The sequence below is a fragment of the Rhagoletis zephyria genome, unplaced genomic scaffold (assembly GCF_001687245.7).
Source record: "Rhagoletis zephyria isolate East Lansing unplaced genomic scaffold, Rhagoletis_zephyria_1.1 Rzeph_scaffold_01477, whole genome shotgun sequence".
In the NCBI taxonomy this organism is placed as follows: domain Eukaryota; kingdom Metazoa; phylum Arthropoda; class Insecta; order Diptera; family Tephritidae; genus Rhagoletis; species Rhagoletis zephyria.
Genome location: NW_016158561.1, coordinates 83,767 through 103,612, shown reverse-complemented (window position 1 = coordinate 103,612; position 19,846 = coordinate 83,767). Strand labels below are relative to the sequence as shown.

The 19,846-nt window shown below is 32.6% G+C and overlaps 1 protein-coding gene across 2 annotated transcripts in view; it reads left to right on the top strand.

Annotated features, from left to right (window-relative positions):
- Positions 1-1,154: 1,154 nt before the first annotated feature.
- LOC108364147 (neurotrimin-like) overlaps positions 1,155-19,846 on the top strand; it is a 38,637-nt gene continuing 19,945 nt past the window's right edge. The window contains exons 1-3 of one of the 2 annotated variants that reach the window (XM_017617724.1): positions 1,155-1,654; positions 5,048-5,184; positions 17,432-17,617. In XM_017617724.1, the coding sequence (XP_017473213.1) occupies positions 1,246-1,654; positions 5,048-5,184; positions 17,432-17,617 (732 nt within the window). In that variant the 5' untranslated portion in view covers positions 1,155-1,245. Of the gene's footprint in view, positions 1,655-5,047; positions 5,212-17,431; positions 17,618-19,846 lie in introns of both variants that reach the window. The other variant, XM_017617723.1, reaches the window with a different exon arrangement.

The window sequence follows — 19,846 nt, the reverse complement described above, 5'->3', positions numbered from 1 at the left end:
ATAGCATTATTCTCTATCGAAAAAATATTCCCCGATTTTTTCATCTTGAAATCAAAAAATATTTAAAGATCGCTCAAAGCGCTCAAAGTTTTCCATGTGTTTCAAGTATATGGGAAACAAACAACTTTTCCTATAAATTATATAGAATTCTTGAAAATCAATATATTTGCGAGGCTGCCAATAAGAATACCCAATTGTTTATCATTTTTTAATATTCAAGATTTTTCTTATACCTCTCTCGATTGATACCCATATTGAAATATTTTGTTTAACATATTAATTAAATTGATTTACAATTTTTAAACAAGTGTAAGAATATTTTCGCAGCAAATCGTGTTTTTGAACCTCTTTGATTTGACTCCAATACTGAATCGACTGTAACCGTTTAAACAGCTGGTAACCCCCTTAAAAAATTTGAAATAAATAGTATTGGAACATCTTTCGTTCGAAACCCATGCTGTTGTAACATTTATTTAACTTATTAATTTGTTGATTTTAACTTTGAAAAAATGTGGCAACTTGTTTGCGAAGTTTCATTGAAATACATCCAGCCTCACTCACTCACAAATGTTCACATTTATTAGCTAAATGGTGGTCAAATATAACCAAAATTGCTTATTTCCTATCAAGGCGAATTCATACAAGGTGCTGTTGCCGGAGCAGCCGGTTTCAAGGCGAATTGTGATGACTGTGTTTCTTGTATAATTTTTGTGTTCTGCTTGTCATCGTGCGTATAATTTGTTTGTAGTTTTTAGTTTTTGTTTTGCCGCCATCACCTTGTATGAATTCAACTTGATTTCTACGTCGGCCTTATATTGGCAGTTGTATGACTGCAAAAAAAAATAATATTTCAAATCAAGTTTCTTCAGATTTATTTGTGCGAATCTCTGCTTCTTGTTATTTATTTAAGCATTCGATTTACGTCGGGCCAATTTCAGATGAAAATTGAAATGGCACTTAAGTTTAATTTGGTTCTGCGGCAGATCACTCTTCGTATTTAGGTTATAAACTATACTAATAATTTAATAGAAATATTTTTTAACATACATACATACACATTGATTACTTTCAAACGTGCTTTGAACCATCTTAAATCCAAATATTACAGTTTATTTCTTCCAATCTTCTTTTTCTCTCTAATTCTAGCGAAATCAAACTTGCACCATTGCCGTCGTTCATTGCATTTGGGTCGACACAATCAAGAGGAATTGACCATGCAATGAAATTAGTGTCAGACGGCTCAACATGATGGCAACCGCAATTGAAACCACATTTGTCACTCGCCAGGTGGCGCCCACATCAGTTGCATTAGCAGCTAAATTGTCGCAGACAAACCGAGTGAACCCACCGGCAGCAACACAAACATTTAACACAACAACAACAACAACAGCAGCAGCACTGACTTCAACAGAAACACCGGAGAGACCACAAAGTTTGTGTTCAAGAACCACAGCAGCAACAACAACCACAGCAAAAACAACAAAGCATTGTCTTTTCAAGCATACACCATCCTTAGCCACGTTCGGCCCTAGCACTGGCCGCCACATGCGGCAAATACTCAATGCACATCTGGTTATTACAGCAACAACACTGCAGCAATGTGCGGCAGTACGATGGCAACTGTTGGTTGTCTTCCTTATCTGCAACTGCATTGGTGAGTAGGTTCTTGGTACTTGCTATGGCACACTGTGGTCTAAATGTGTATGTGTGTGTGTGTGTGTGTGTGCGTGTTGTTGCTCGAGTCCTGCAGGAAATGAAGCTAACTCGAAACTAAACTAATTAATTTTTGCTTTCAATTAAATTTATACTGACTTTTGCGGTAGCGTTTTTTTGTTCATGGCGAGGTTTAGGCTTTAAGTTCTTCTAAGGTTAAAGGTTTAAAGTATACAAATCACTCAATTGTTACTTTTTGTATCTGTAGCCTGAATTTAAACATGCCTATTTATCGTTTATCTTCATCAGCGCGAGATACAGCGTTTTTTTTTTCTTTAGTTAACGGCGACAGGACTTACAGATGCTTTCTGTAAAATAAATAAAATAGTCTCAGTCTGGCACAAATTTCAAATGCATGAATTTCCCCTAGAAAAATGGTGGGATGCTGGTTCATGGTATCGGTTTTTTTTTTTTTTAATTCGGCACACATACCCAGAATACTCGATCATCCAATTTAATTACTCGTCATATTTCCGTTTTTAAGCTGGAGATATTTAGAATCATCAGTGCTGCAATGGTGGTCCCCCTCTTTATTGGGCATTGGAATGAGATATGGACACCAGAGTACCGAATGCATCAGCAGGGCAGTCCCTTATTTCCCCTGGCATGCCAATGCATACAATTCGGTGCACTTGCCGTAGTTTTGTACCAGCAGTTCTTTATGTGTTCCAAAGGAGGCATGATGACACCTTTACTAAATCAGCTGCATAAAATGCATTTCCCAGCCTCTTCGATGATGACCTCTGTGTCTCGGCACATAAGTTCCCTAGAGTGAAAAGTCATAGCATATCTGGGCCCATTTTTGACAGGGACAAGTTACGATGTACGGTCTTTTAAACCATTTAAAGCAGCGATGGAATTTTCCCAGCACTAATACTACAAATAAGTATCGAGGAGATCACTGATCCCCTGTATTTTATATTTAAGGATTATTATTGCTGGGAACACACATCGTACGCTTGAAAAAAGGTGTTCGTGTTACTAATCTAACTTCCTTCACTCTCGAAACTTAAAAAGAGACTATTGGACCTTCATATCAGGAAGAAACTTAACACTTTCGGACCGTTACACCACACGCTTTATGCTTATCTCAAAGGGAAATCAACTAGAACTTCCCTTCTTGAGGGGCCATGTGGAGAAGACTTTTTGGAAGAACGTGGGCATTGAGCTCAAGTCTGATAGAGTGGCTCTATAGTGTGGTCGTATGTTCCTATTCATCTGCAGCGTGGTGGCAGAAGAGACTGCAAAAAAACTCCCGTACTACGCCTTACCAAACTGCACAGAGTGGCATGTTCATCCGTCACTGGCTCAATAGAGCATATGCTCAACTTCGGTTCTAGAGCCCTTTCTAGTTTGGACAGGAGGGTGGTGCCACTTCGACTATCTAACGACGGCTTTTACACAAACAAGATATACTTGGATAGCGTAGTTGTAAATATTCGGAATTTCTGTCTCCACTACTAAAGAGATCTGTTTTGTCAGAAAGTTCCACGTGAAAATCCTCGAAAACGAAGATTGGGCAAATGGGGCTCCCGCACTTGATTGCAGATTCGTACCCTGGTACACAGATGGTTCAAGCAAGGAGAATAGAGCGTGTGGAGGTACTCTTGGACCTGGCAACTTTCGTGCCTCAAACATTCGCAATCTTTAATTGCGCAAAATTACAACTTGAAAAGGTTTTAAAGGCGCTTTCTAGTTATCTGTTTTTTAGATAGCCAAGCAGCCTGCCGGACCATTTCCAACAGGACTGCTTTGGCAGGCTACAAATTTTGGCAGCCAAAAACACGGTAGCACTGTGTTTGGTTTCAGGCCAATGTGGAATCGAAGGAATTGAGGCCGCCGACGAGTTGGCACGAGAAGTACCGCTAACTGCCGTTCTGTGGTCTCAGTTGGGCCTCTTCTATAGCCATATTTACTGAGTGGGGGAGCCGTTGGGGGCCAGACCAGGCTCTTCGGCTGCCCTTTTAATCAAAAACAATATTATCTCAACAAATATAAATGGCATCAGGCAACATTCTGGATGCCTGACTTTTGTGACTGGTCACAAACAACGGCGATTCCACTAACTTACACCGAAAAGGTGTGATCACAGAAACTGGGGCCGACTCTGCCTTGAAAACGAACATATTTTCGGTTACTGTCCGGCTTTAGACATATAAAAATGTATCCTTTTTAAGGTTCCAATGGTTGAACACTTTTTTATAAATAATATAGGGACTCTCTCTTTGCCGTCATATTGGAGCCGCTATTTTTAATTTTGAAAATCTGATTTCAAATTCATAATCACTGCCCTCAAAAACTCCTGCATACGAAGTATTATGCAAATTCATAATTAAAAAAAAAAAGTTTCCGCCATATTGGATCTATCATTTTGGATTGGGAAAAGCTGGAAATACTTCGTAATCAGCGACTCCAAAAATCGCTAACTATAAAAATTATAACTAACCCCTCAAAATCGAAAAAAAAAATTGTCCGCCAGTATTTTTGCGGTTAGAAAGGAATTCAGACGTGCGCAGCGACCGCAAGACATATTAAATGCTTGGTCTGGTCAATAGAACTTTTCTTTGTTGTTTTTTTTTTGTGCTCCTATGTAAATATTGAATTATTTCGCTCTGCTTTTAAACTAAATAAAAAATATATTTTTCTCATTCATTATTGGCTTCTTATTAAGTTTTATCTTAGCATCGATTAAATATTATTTTCTTTGCAAAATTTGCGAGTACTAAATCTTTCCTGCAGTGAATGCGAGTGTGTGTGTGTGATAACCGCGTGTGACTGCGTTTGTGTTGCACAGCAGATGATTGCCAACATTTGTTGCGCCTTTCTTATGTTGCTACATTTGATTTGCAACAAAAAAATTTCAATTATATATGTATTATGTGTAGTCAATCTTATGTACTTATGTATTTGTATGCTCAATTATGTATAATATTGAAAAAACAAATAGACAACAAAACATTTGCAACTATGAATTTTTATAATTATGCGTTTTGTTCAATTTGTTCTTTTTTATCTTTTTTTACGCGATTTTTTCAATGCTGCTTAATTGATTTGCCCCATATTTCCATTCACAAATCGTATGTCAAACAACAAATTGTAAAATTGTGTGTTTCAAATAAAATCAAAAAAAAATAATAAAATTTGCAACTGTATGTAACAAAATCTCACTAAAAAAATTGCACTATCCAACAACCAAAAACCTTTTTCCCTCATCCAACCACCAAAAAAAAAAACACAAAATGACATCGTATAAAAAAACAAAAAAAAAAATTACAATGCAAATTTACGCTACAAATCAAAATTCACTGAACTTCACAAAACAATTGAAATGTAGATATTTCCATTTCCAACCAAATCTCGACAGTGGGCGCATTCGAGCCGGATTTCGTCTTTCCGCTGGAGAATGTCACCGTGGCGCAGGGACGCGATGCGACCTTCACGTGCGTGGTCAATAATCTCGGCGGTCACAGGGTGAGTGGCGACTCCTCAACGGCCAGGGTATGTATCGGTTTTGAAGCGGCGTACAAGGTTTCTTTTGTTTATTTATTTTTGTTTTTTTTTTTTTTGTTTTTGGTTTTACTTTTGCTTTCGCAGCACCGTTTGCGTTTATAAGAGAAAGTAAAAGTTCTCTGCCTTTTTTTATTTAATTAAAATCGCACTTTAAAAACGAATTACGATTTTCCATGCACAAGCGCACTTACTTTCAATGCAAAAATTTAAAATAAATCAAGTACAACTATAACTTTGTTAGCACGTAGTTGCAAAAGTAATATTTTAAATACGAGTACATACTAAAAAAAAAAAATCACCAAAAAAATATATATATATATAAAATTTAAAATGCACCGATCTACTACATTATGGTAATAGCGCACAAAATTGATGGAAGTGTTAAGCACTTTTTAGATTTATTATTAATCACAATTCGCAAATTCGCACCAGTGCACTCACAAAAAATTATTTACGTTTAAATTGAATATTTCACTTAACTAAATACAATTAAAGCCACATGTATGTAGCTGGCGAACTTCTGTATTTATCGAATTTAAATGCACACGTTTTTTTTTAATAAAGTGCACTTTTTAAACCGACAATATTTTTAGTTAAATTTCATTTTCATGCGTCACACATACATACATTCATACATACACACATCCGCATATGCGAACTAACAATTTTAATTCGTCGTATTTTCCATTTGGTTAAAAAATCAAACAGCAAGTGAGCGTTGAAATTAAATTTGCTTCCCCATTTAGCATTAGCTGCCATTTTTGCACTTTCTGAAATATGTATCTAAAAACAGTTTTAGCAGTAAAGGGCTATTCATTTAGAGTACATTTCTAAAATGGTTAGGTTAGAATTTTTTTTAAGTTTAAAGTTTGTCTAGGAATTTTTATCGAAAACGAGTTCAGCTCAATAAAAAATTTGCAAACAATCCCAATCTGTGACTGTAAAAATGTACAAATGTACAAATCTTGTGATCCCTGCTTTAAGCATCAGCAGCTTTGCTTTTCGTGTAGTGGAAGCTCAAGCACTTTAAAGTTATTGCGCTTAACGCGCTATATATAAGGTGGCGAGAATGTAAATAGGGAAAAGACATTTTAGCAAGTTTTGGCTACTTTTCTTGTTTAAAAAAATGTTTATTATTTATTTATGAAAATATAACTTACTATTTAAGAAAAAAAATCTAAATAAAAATTTCAAATTTTGTAAAATATTTATAAAAACACAACGAATTTTAACAAATGTTGATCAAAATTTCAAAAAAAATTTATCAGATTTTCTGAAATTGTTTTGAGTATGAAGTTTTGTAACCCATTAAATTTTACTAACTTTGTAAAGTGGAAGTTTGAAGTAGTTTGGACTTACCGCTGATTTTTGACGATTTTTTGTTCGCGTATACAAAGTATGTTCAACATTTTTGTTTTTTTTTTTTTGTATGGAGAAAATGAGCAACACCTTCCACAAAAAAAAACTTACCAAAAATCAACGGTATTTCTCGCCTACTTAAAATTTGCACTTTGAATTGAATGCGCTACAAAACTGCATACTCAGAATGTTTCTCAGAAATCAAATTAAAAAGTTCAAAGTTTTCATGAGATTTTGTTGAATTTTAGTAATTTTGATTTTTTGAGGGAATTAGTATTATTGTTTATAATTTCCTTAAATTCAAGTTAGAATAGTTTCATTCATAAAATTAAAAAATAATTATAAAAAACTTACAAAAAAATTAGACAAGAATGATGGACTGCAGTATAGCGAGAGTACCAGTTTAACAGGATCAAACATAACCAAAATCATAGTAAAATTAAAATGACGAAGAAAACACTACAAAGCGGGATTTAATAGGTACAAATATGACAAATCGGGACACTTATACGTCCAGACTTTTGAAAAATATTCAGCGGGACAATTTTCTTAAAATCGGTACTGTCCCGCCAAAAGCGGTACGAATGGTCACCGTAGCCATATCGCACATGATCCTACAGTTCAGGACCTACACGTACACAGTCGTACAGGGTGTATGAGCAACATTCGCAATACAAACTTAAAATGAAAATATCTAAGGAAAATTACCTGAGCTAGAAAATGGGGTACAGATCCCATTACGTGTTTTGGCGTTTTTTTTTGGTCTCATTTTAGCGTCCCTACAGTGTTATACATATATAGTTAATAAACATTTTGGTCTAAACTAGTCTCAAGATTATTTACAATTCCATTAATTTGTAATAGACCTATGCTCAACAAGCCGTTTGTTACGTAAATATGTCTCACAGTATGATGACTTCTTAAGGATATTCCAAGAGATATTACCCAAATTATGGTCCCTGAGCACACACAGGTGATGATTGCCAATCCTGAAACTTAGATGCAAAATATTATCTACATAAGCTTTGTATATGTAGTGGCTACTATTCCTTGGAATATAAGAGGTACAAACAAAGAGTTGCTACAAGCAACTCCGCACATTCACACAGAGTTGTTGGAGAATCAAGTCCTTGTTTTGATTTCGAGCAAAATCTACGCTGAACTGCTATTAGAACACCACCAAAATGCTGAATTTAATTCACTAGACCTCAAGAGGCTTTACTAAAGAAGAGTGATTCGATATAGCAAAAGATTTTACACAACAGAAGAAAAAAAAAGATGAGCAAAAAAAACCTTAATTACACAAAAGCTACTTGAACTGCGAATAAATTGGCTGTGCCACACGACGAGTATTTGTATGAACATTCATTTGGCGAACTACAGTTGCCTGTAGTGGCATAAAACCCACCTAAATGTTTTTTATGTATGTGATGCCAACACTCACACACAACTCGTAGCGATTGCTTACACAATTTCATTTTCATAGATGATAATGGCTATTGGCAACCCACCATACGAGTATTATTCAATTTGCATTGCTAAAATGTTATTAAAGTCCAAGTGTAACTAAAATGAAAATTCAAAGAGGTATATTAATAGGAGGCTGTATGCAAGCGCAGTCTGGAAATTTTGCAACCGAAAATGAGTGTTGTACGTGACAGCATGTCATAAACATTACGTACATATGTATGTACATAATGGTAGCCATCGAAAGTTCAACTATTTATGTAACTAGCGTAACTGTCTAACTAAGCAGGCAGTTAGTGAATGTGTGCTCTGAAAATGAAATGTTGTCATTACTGTGGTAAATTCAGGAGCACACATACTTATGTATACCCGTGTAAATACATTTATGCAGTCGTATATAGTTATATACATATGTAGTGCTTCGCAGTTCATTCCTTTGTGGGTAATTTAAGCTATACATCGCGGTGAATTTCTGATGTCCGTCTACCTGTCTGTATGTTTGTACGCGTATCACTCAAAAGTTATTGGGAGAAATTTAGTGCAGTTTTTACCGATGCATTGCTACCGGTCTAACTTAAAACATAGGAAAAAAATAAGTAGAGAGTTGCCACCAATTTGAAAATTCCAGTTTAAGTAAATTAAGAAGATAAAGTAAATAATGCAATATAGTTGTCAAAAGACAGAAGTTTAAAAAGGCTAACAATTGAATATATTTTTGTGGATGGTTGCCACCTGTTTGAAAAGTTTAATTTGATTTAATTGATAAGATAAATTAAATATTGCAATATGGGTATCAAACTAAAGAGGTTTAGGAAAGTTTACTGCCGAAAATACTTCTTTGGCGGGTTGCCACCTGTTTGAAAAATTTTTTTCAGTTAAAGTGATAAGGTAAATACTGAATTAATACACCTTTGAAGAAAGTGCACGATATGTAGAATCAAGTAATAAGAGTATATATTAAATTTCCGGATTAAGTACTTTTGAAAATACATTAACTTACACCCTTATTCGTACAAAATAAAGTATGTGGCATAAATTGAAAATTTCTTTGAAAATCAGACTTTATAAAGCTTTTATTGAGAGTTTATTGGGTAAGAAACAAATATGTAAATTTGGTAGAAAGTACTTATACACTGACGAGCAAAACTGTAACATGATGTAACACTTTTTATTTCAGCCACCGCTATCTTTTATAGTTCTAACGACTTTCATACTTTTGTTGTATATTTTTATTGGTACACCCCTACTCCCGCTCTCATAACGATTTGAGGTCAATCCAACAACAATAAAAAAACTTGGAGACAAAAATGTAAGTTAAGGCAAATGTTACAGTTTTGCACTCACTCTCAGTTTTGCATTTTACAGTTATCTTTTGCTTAGTTGAAAGTCAGATGACTTTTTTCTGTATTGTAATTTATTCAGGAAGTGATCACCAATAAAAAATATGGTTAATCAGGAAACATTAATGTAAATAATAGATTTACTGCGAAAAGGCGGGACCGCAGGGAAAGTGGCAAAAAAATGTGGAGTTTGACACATGAAAATGTTAAGNTAAGGAACAGTATCTGTTCATATTTCAACAAAATTTGCAAGATGTAGTCGAAAAAATTAGAGTTTCTGCTGAAAAAGCAACCACAACACACTGCACATGTTCGCAAAGACTGGAACAAAAGCAGAAATTTGCTAATTTGAAATGACCTCCACAATCCGAGGACATGAATCTCATCGAGAATTTGCGAAATCAACTAAAAGCGCATCTTACTAAGTATCCAAGTCCGTCCAATGGAGTACATGAGCTGTGAAAGCACACCAAGGATATTTGGGAGGCTATGCCTCCAGAATTTTTACAGACATACACATTAGGTATGCCAAATTGCAACCAGGAACTAAATAAAGCAAAAGCATACTGAACATTGTGTTAATAATTCTTTTTTTTGTGAAAATTGTCAAGAAGTTATTAAAAATATATGAGTGCAAAACTGTAACATTTGCCTTAATTTACATTTTTGTCTGCTGGTTTTGTTAATGTTGTTGAATTGACTTCAAATCGTTATGACAGAGGAAGCAAAGATGTACCAATAAAAATATACAACAACAGTATGAATATCGTTAGAACTTGGAAAGATAGCGACAGCTGAAATAAAAAGTGTTACTCCATGTTACAGTTTTGCTCGTCACTGTATATGTATAGGATTTTACTTACATTTTTATGTAAATTGGTATCATTTTCAATCCTTTTTCAGTGAAAAAATTCAGTAGGTACAGTCACTTGAAATTAGGTACACTTTCCAAAAATAGGTCAGTTTTGTTTTTGTATAAGCCAAGCCAAGTCCAAAAGTAAACATTTTGTCCTTATTTTCAAGAATATAACCAATTTATTTTTAACTGAACTATTTTTGGAGAGAGGAGGCAAAGAAAGCCTCATGATTCGTTATTTCAAATAACTACCTGCGCATTTCTTTTTTTTCAATCTATAACTTCATAATTAGTAAATGCTGACACAGTTTATAACCATTTATTAAAATATTGAACTTCCATTATTTTAATTGGTTCGAAAACCTTTTTGCAATTCGCATAAGTGCATACTTTTACAAAAAAATTGCAAAAATTTGAAACGTATTCATATTTTTCAACGCTCACTTTGCTTATTAAAGTGCAAGTCACTTTTTCTTGCATATGTACATATTTATCGATACAAATAAATCACTCTCTTGCGCTTTTTTATCGTTTCGAAATAAAAAAAAAACAAACAGGAATAAAAACCTATGTTAACACACTCATCTGTCATTCACTTTACTAGCCGTCAATATTTACGCGTTTTAATCTCTTCTGTATCATTTACTTTTATTTGCTAGTATCAAAAAATTTATTTTATTTATTGGCACTGAACAGCAAAAACGGTATTTAACAAACTTGCGCGCACATAATTGAGTAATTCATGACATTCATCACAGAAAAGCGTTTTTGTTTTTTACTTTTAGTTATTTTCATATTTACTTTTAACTTTTCTTTTTACGAGTACTATTTTTATATCGAATTTTAAGCGCACCAATTTAAAACCGAAACAGACTTTGCACCATTTAATATTTAGCTTAATTGTTGCACTCAATTATTTATGTTTATGTATTTAAAAAAAAAACTCTCAATGTGTGTGTGTGTGTGTGTGCATGCCTATTAAGTAATTTATCACTCTTTCCTAAATGCAAATATTTAAACTGTCTAAAATAAAAATATGTAAATAGCATTGATTACTTTCATATAAGTACCGTTGTAGGCACTCGAAGTGTTTCAAATCGAAAATGCTATAAGTTTGTCTGTTTTGCTTTTGTTTTATTCAAGAGCATGGGTTCATCATAAGAACTAGTCAGGCTTTAAGAAAAATATTTTACTGCATCGATTCTGTAAGGGAATGCTTCACAAGTTGCACGAATGTCGTCTAGTGGAATTTTATATTGAACAGGACGTAAAGATAAATCAGTAAATCTACCGTGAAAAAATTGCAAACAATGCTTTGTTACCTTGGGCATGAAAACACATCGGTAGAAATCGTTGGGCGTTTCAATAAGACTCGCCACCATCGCATAAAGTTTGCGAAATTCGACGTTTTTTAGAAAAAATCTTCTCGGCTTCATTTCTTCACAACAATGGCCACCATATTCACAGAACTTTTCCATATGGTCTATTCTCAAGGCCAAAGTATCAGCTAAAAGATATGAGACAATCAACGCCCTCAAAATTGCTTTTCGCCGCCAGTGGGGCAAAATACCACCAGTCCACATTCGTGCATTCTGCGAAGCATTCCCGGACAGACTCGGTGCTATTATCCGCACTAAAGATGGCTACATCGAACAGTAATACATTTTTCTTAAACCTTGACTAGGTCTTAAAATGAAATGATATTTTCGAAAAAAAAAGTAAAAAATTTCGAAATAAAAAATGTAAAAATTATACCATTTTTAATTGGTAACACTTCGAGTGCCTCCTATATTCAACTGCTCTTCATTTACATTACTTGCATTCAAAAAAAAAACACGAAAGAAACCAATATCATGAGTTTTGGCCTCCTAGTTAATGTAAGTTATGAAAGAAGGGGATATAAGCATTTGGAGGTATTCAAATTTATACATATATAGGTACATAGGAGATATTTGCCTCGGAAATTACTAGTTTATTTCTTAAGAGTGGATTTCAAAAAAGTTTAGCTGCATCAGCATGCGTCCGTCGTAGAACTCTTCCACAGGCAGGACGCTTCACAATGATAAATTACTATATACATACTTGAGCTACCGAAAAAGTATTAATTTTAAACCAATTTTATTGAAATTTTAATTTTAAATAAAACACTTAAAACAACTGGATCTCGGAATCTGTATTATTACCCGAAGGAAGAATCTCTGCATTTACTTTTTAAAAATAATTTAATTCAATTTTCAATAACTCTTTCCAGCATTACTACCGGTATCTCGTTAATTACGCTAGTAATGTAGGCTGCCAAGTTCTGAACCGTAGCTGACTTATCGACGAAGACTTTTGGCTTCAACTAATTCCAAATAAAAAAAAATCCAGAGGGAAGCCGTTAGCAAAAGTCGTTCCAGGATGACAAAACACATAATGATCAGCTTGCTTCTCTTATACAAATGTGGCAGTCTCTAGTCCCCATTTTTTTTCAACAAGAATTTTCATGCCAGGCCATTTCTGATAAATCAGATACATATGTTTTCTGAAAAATTTTGCTTCGAGTTCTTTGATTAAACCAGATTCAAAATACGATTTTTTTTAAAAAGATATTTTTTTTCGTTAAGGCAGCATTTTATTTTTCAATTCAACCTGCGATCGGAAAATATAATTCGATGGGTGTTATTGACGATTTCTGGAGTGTAGACCTCTTTTAAGGTACTCCCAAAACAGACGGCGTGCGGTACAATATCGTACGATATACGCTGCTTAAAAAACGTTTTTGTCGCTGGCAGTTTCTTCCATATAAAGAAAAAAAGTTTTTCGAACATACCTTGTGTGGAAAACTGTATGTAACTCATGCGCCATGTACGAGTACGCACGACTTTGATCAAACTTAATAGGAAAACGATTTTGTTTTATCGTTGTGGCATTTTTTATTTCTTTTTGAGAGACGATTATAAATACAGTTTATGGAGAATTATTTAGGCTTTCATTTGCTACACTTCGTATTAAGATTGTCTAACTGGTTCGGAAGATATACTTGTTTAAGTGGAACAATTTTTTTTTTAGCTAAATGCCGGTGAATTGAAAAAAATTAAACTCGGTTTTCGGAATCAGCTGAAATTTCTACTTAGGAATTGAATATTTTAATCCGCTGCACAAAAAAAAGATTTGTATCCAGTTTTATCTACTACAAAGTTCAAATGCCCTCTACCCCGGAGTCAGCGTGAATCTGTGACAAATTTTTACTACATAGTTTAACTAAGTATGTACACTTTCTAGTCTAAAGTAAGATACAACATGGACGGACACTGGTGTATTTCAAAGCCCCTGATAAGGACTAGAATCTACATAAAAATGCTTGACGCAACAGGTACAAATAATAAATATCTAACTCAATTTTTTTAAAACGCAATGACTCTTACCAGGTTGATTAGTGATCCCCACTAAAATTGTTATTAGTTACTTGTAAACAAAATTATGACAGTTAAAACGTTGTTTTCATAAGATTATTGTGAACAGATGCGTATGCTAAAAGTAACGATAAAACTACGACTAACTGTAAATTGACACAGCGGCGTTATCCGTGATCGAGAGGGATAGCGTGTGGTTCCAAATATCACTTCTGGCCGCCTAGATCGTACCTGTGTATGTGCGACGCGTTCAGTTACAAGTAACCGGTCATTTAAGCACAGAAGTTGTGAAGGGACTTATGCCACTTTCAAAATAAACGACTCATATATAGATAGGAGTTTACAAGCTTTGCTGTGTAGAATTTATGTAAATGGAAACGTCCCAGAGGACTGAGTTCCTGAATCATTTTCTTATAAACTAGGCTTCTGATTACATTGAGGTGAACTAATTTGTGTTCGCCTTTCATCTAGATTTGGGTATAATCAAACTTTTTGCAATCTAATTGTAATTGCATGCTTTTAAACTAATCAAAAATGAGCTTATGTATATATAAACAGATGTTTGGATGCTTTATCAGACATATTTTTTCAAGGCCACCCAATTTTAGCTCTCAGTATTTAATACATATGTATATGTAAGCATATGCATTAGATATAAACATAGTTAATATAAGTATTATTTTTATACTTTATAATGATCAAATACCTCATAATTAAAGTAGTATACTTAATTTTATTTCTTTTTTTGGAATGCCTAAAACTAAATAAAAAGAAGTTACTTTTATGCACAAACTGCACCACATAAGTTTTTCGTTAATTCATTTTTTATAAAAAAAAAATTTCAATTGTAATTCGCTGTGTACGAAAACTTTAATAAAAATATTAGCTAAATATAAGCTTTCATTTTTCCTTGAACTCCTCTTGACAACGTTGGAATACTTCGCGCAAAATTAAAACAAATCACATAAAAAAAAATTACAAAAACGTGGGATCGGCATTAAAAATTGCGAAAAATGCTGTAACTTTTTTAATTATGTATTGAACTTGAGCTCATACATGCTACCTAACATGCAATTAAATACCAAATTGTGTTTAAAATTGCCAAAAATAAATGAATAAAATTAAATATATTTTAAACGAAAAAAATGGAAAATGTTTAACCTTTAAATATTGATAATTATCGCAAAAACCAATTTTAATATGGCCAAATATTGATATATCACCAATTAACACATCACACAAAAAAAAACGCGGACAACTAAATTGTATAAAAAAAAAATCAATACAAACTAAAAACCATCCGTAAAAAATTATAAAAAAAAATAAAAAAAAACGATGCCAACAATAATCCGATATCCACTAATTGCACACAAAATATGCTTTTCCACGCTGCGCAAAAACAAAAATCGCTGATGCAATGATCTGCTTCGACTGAAAAAAAACTTACGAAACAAATCTAAAATAAACAAAAAAAAATGGACTTGAAAAACTTGCTAAATCGAAAACGGCGTCAAATGGCGCTGACATCTGGCAACAATACCAACAATGCGCTGTGCCCCTACCACCACCAACACGAACAATGATGACAACCACCACACAAAAATCACAACAACAACAATCTATGCTGCACATGACTGCAACTTTACTATCGTCTACTACGACCAACTGAATGGCTGGTTCAACTGAAATTTAAATTGCTAAACTTTACATCGCCGACGGACTCATGTCGTCTACTGCACGCATATCGATTTTCTGCGATAACGGCAATTGCGGTTGAAAAATCTTTAATTAAGCGATTTAAAATAAAATTTGTAAAAAAATAAATAATAATAATATGAAACAAAATGTAATAAAAATAAATTAACTCAAAATAAACTAAAATTAAAATAAATAAAAAACTAAATCAAATAAATTAAAACGAAAATTAATTTAAAAATAATAAAATACACAAAATTTGTATAAACTAAAATAAAATTTAATTTAATGTAATGGAAATTAAAATGAATTAAAATTAAAATTAAAATAAAATAATACAAAAAAATTAATCTAATGAAATAAAATTAAATAAATCTTAAATGAAATAAAACTAAAATAAAATAAAACTAAAATAAAAAAAACTTAAATAAAAAACTATAATCAAATAAAACTAAAAAAAAAAAAATAAAATATAAATACAAAAACAAATTTGACTATAATAAAATGAAATAATACACAAAATAAAACAAAAATTTAAAAATTTTAATTAAATTACATAAAAAAATTAAATTAAATTATATTTAAATTAAAACCAAATATAACAAAATAAAATATAAAAATATGTATATAAAAAAACAAATAACACGCATATAATAAAACGAAATAAATGAAATCCAAAAAAAAAAACTATTAAATTAAATACATATTTAATATTAAATAATACCAAAAAAAACAATAAAAAAAATAACAAAACATGTACTAAATATACATTTTGAATTAAAACTGAAACAAAACTTTTTTAAAACCTGTTATCAAAATTTAATTCCCATCGAAATTAAACCAAAAATAAAAAAATCAAAATATAAAATTTTTTATATGAATATGAAAAAAATATATATATTAAAAATCACTAAAAAATTTTAATGTGAAAAAATTACTTAAAACATTAAAAATACAAACTTAAAACAAAAACGTCGACTTAAAAAATTTAAATAAACGTTAAAATCGATTTTAAATATATTTTAAAACAATCAAACTAAAATGAAAAATAATAAATTGCAATAAACAAAAATATTTTATCACAAAACTCAAAACCAACCACATTTTTTTATTAAAAACAAACAAATTTGAATAATCACCACTGCAAATACAAAATAAAATCCGATTTGAACACATATCCGTTAATGTGGGCGCGTTAAAAATAAAACCAAAAAATAAAATAAAAATCAAATCACACAAAATAATACCGGAAATTGTTGAATAAACGTTGATGATGATGATGATGACAATGGTGGCGCAACCCAATATAAAATACAAATAAAAACTATGCTAAAAACTCCAATGACTATGCGACGACCACTGCTGCTTTTATGACCACTGGTTTCTTCCGCCCATTTACGCTAATCCAACGTTGCTGTCGTTCGCTGACTGTACGCGGTTTAATGTTGCTTTTTTGCTTATCTTTGTTGGTTGGTCGGTCATACAAAACTAATGAAACATCAAATAACGACGGGTATTGATAACAACAACAACAACAAAAACACTAAAAACACAACTAAACCAATTTGAATTGGATATGCGAAAATAAAATGAAAATCGAAATGAAAAAATAAACAAACAAAAAATCACGCACATATTGGGCGCATATCAAAATGTAATTTGAATACAACTGCTGCACTGTGGTCACACAATACCACACACACACACACACGCACAAATACTCGCGCAACGAAAACATAACCGCATACATGCCCACAAACACACACACTAATACACAAACTCAACTAAATAAACTGTGAATCACCACAACATGACTGAACCCCCACATACACGCAACCAAACAACTGTATGTACACATACCATACACCCACATATACACATGCATATCAATAAACAATCTACGCTTCAACGCCCACTTCAATGGCTTTACATGCTGTTCTCCTGCTCGACCTCCTTCGCTCTAATCTCGACGATTCTGGTGTATACCACACTCCTCACTCGACTGTCTTGCCCGTCCTAACTACGATTGTATTTTGAATATACTCGTACCATGCCGTGCAACACAAAAACCACTCGACACCGAACTACTACTACAGGTCGCTTGGATTAAGGCCGATGCGAAGGCGATTCTGGCCATACACGAACATGTGATAACAAACAATGATCGATTGTCGGTCACACATAATGACTTCAATACGTGGACGTTGGTCATACGGAATGTGAAAATGGAGGATGCCGGCAAGTACATGTGTCAAGTGAATACGGATCCCATGAAAATGCAAGTAAGTACCGAATAACGAATGAAAAACTACTGCAAAAATATACCTTAGTTACATACATACATACATACACAAATCGTTATCCCTTTTCCACTTCAACACAAGAGACTTAAGGTATTACGCGTTTGTTGGTATGTGCGCGCAAATTTGCATGCCATACGTCATATCGTCGGTCACAGTTCAACGGCTGTGCCATGATTAATTGCTTATAAGCGCCAAATCACTAAATGGTGCAGGCAATAAAAACCCCTTCTTCATACAAATCCAATCATGGCTATTCAAATTTGCTGGAATTTGCTTGTAGGGGTATTTGCTGGAAATCACTTATCTTCTTGGAGATTCAAATTTAAATCTCAGAATTTTCGCAAGCATGCATGCATACATACAGGAGTGTTTACATAGTACATAGGTATGCACGTGCGCTCACATTGTTGTGCAAATTAAAACAAAAAGACATACGCTTATCTGCATTTTACAATCTTAATTGTATGTCTCACCTTGTGCCATAAAATTCAAAAAAATAAATAAATAAAATCAACAAAAGCCAGTATGCATCGAATGCTAAACGTTACTAAGCCAATTTGCTTGCTTTCAAAGCACTTGGGCACGCATGGAGTATACGTGACATTCGATAATAACTGAACGACTGATACGCGAACACTCGTGGCTCAAAAATGAGCATCATTCGTTATGACACTTTTAATCTGATTTGAATGAGCTCAAGGTAAGGTGAAAAGTAACGGGGTAAAGCTCTAAACTGCGGACAATTAAAGCTTAAAGCTAAAGCCATTGGAGTAATAAGGTGCACAAAGTGGTAGATGTAGTCACTCCAATTACTTGAGGGGTTTTTCTTAAATTTTATAAACTAAAACATTATTTAGTTTCAAATATAATATACAATTATAAGCGAGATGGTACTATATTATTCAGAGAGATGAAAAACCAGTCTCGCTTAAATAATTTAATTTCGTAAAGAATTTAAATAGTGATTATTTTAGTGTAAAGGGAACGAATGAGTCAAACCTTCTCCTTCTAGCGAATAACACGATAATAGTTTTGATTGGGTTGGTCATTTATGTACAAATGACAGATGGACCTATAGTGAGGTAGGCTACATCGCACAGTGGTTCAAAACTGGATTTTACTGTTCACAATTCACTGAAACTGACATTTTTCAATCAATGTGATTAATTTTTGTTTTGGATTTTTTAGTGCAAAGTGCCGAAAAAGTAAGTTTTGAAGAAAATCGATTCTCGTGTTCCAGAAAATAAGCGTTACATAAAAGGAACTATGTAGTTGTATACAATTTTACAGTTCCCCCAAAATGAAGAAAAGCACAAGGAAAATTTTAAATGTTATTAAAAAAATGTTCACCAAAATTAAAAAATATAATGTTAGCTTTTTGAAAAATTATGGGTATGCAGTATGTATTATAGATCATTAAGTTTTAGTACAATAAAATACAGGTTGCAAGTGGCTAAGAGTTCGCGTTTATTTTTATTATACTAAAATTTAAACATCTATAAAATACTGCATACGCAAAATTTTTTTACAAGCTCAAAAAATTAATTTTTTGAAATTTTTTTTTTTTATAACATTTAAAATTTTTCTTGTGAATTTTTTTTTTTGTTTTAGGGGAACCCTACAACTAGGTTTAATTATGTAATATCTTCTTCAACATTCCTAATTTTCTTCACTTTGCACTAAAAAATTTAATGTAATCAAATAAAAATTCAAAAGACAGGCTGAAATAACTAAATAATATCTGGCTAATTTATGTACAAGCTTTATTAAAACCAAATAATCAGATTGGTTGAAAAATGAAGGCTCTAGTGAATATATGTACTATACTTATTGTTATATTTTGATCTCACTGCTCCAGCAGTCGCGATGGCAGGGTGAGCAAAGGATTCGAAAGATCCGAGGTCGAGCCCTCGGGCAAACGATTTTTTTCGTTAAATTTAATTGTATTTCTTTCTAGATATTATGATTTTAAAAAGAAAAAATATATACATTTTATTAAATTTCTTTTAGCTTTCAGAAACTTATTTTATTTTCTAATTCCAATTTTTGTTTTTTAATTTTATTATTTTATTATTTTAAAATTTTTTGATTTAATTTCATTCTGGGAACTATTTTATTTTTTATTGTCTTTTCTTTATATTTAGATTCCATTACTAAAAAAAAAAATATTTTAGAAAGAAAAAACTAATCAAAAAAGAAATAAAACAA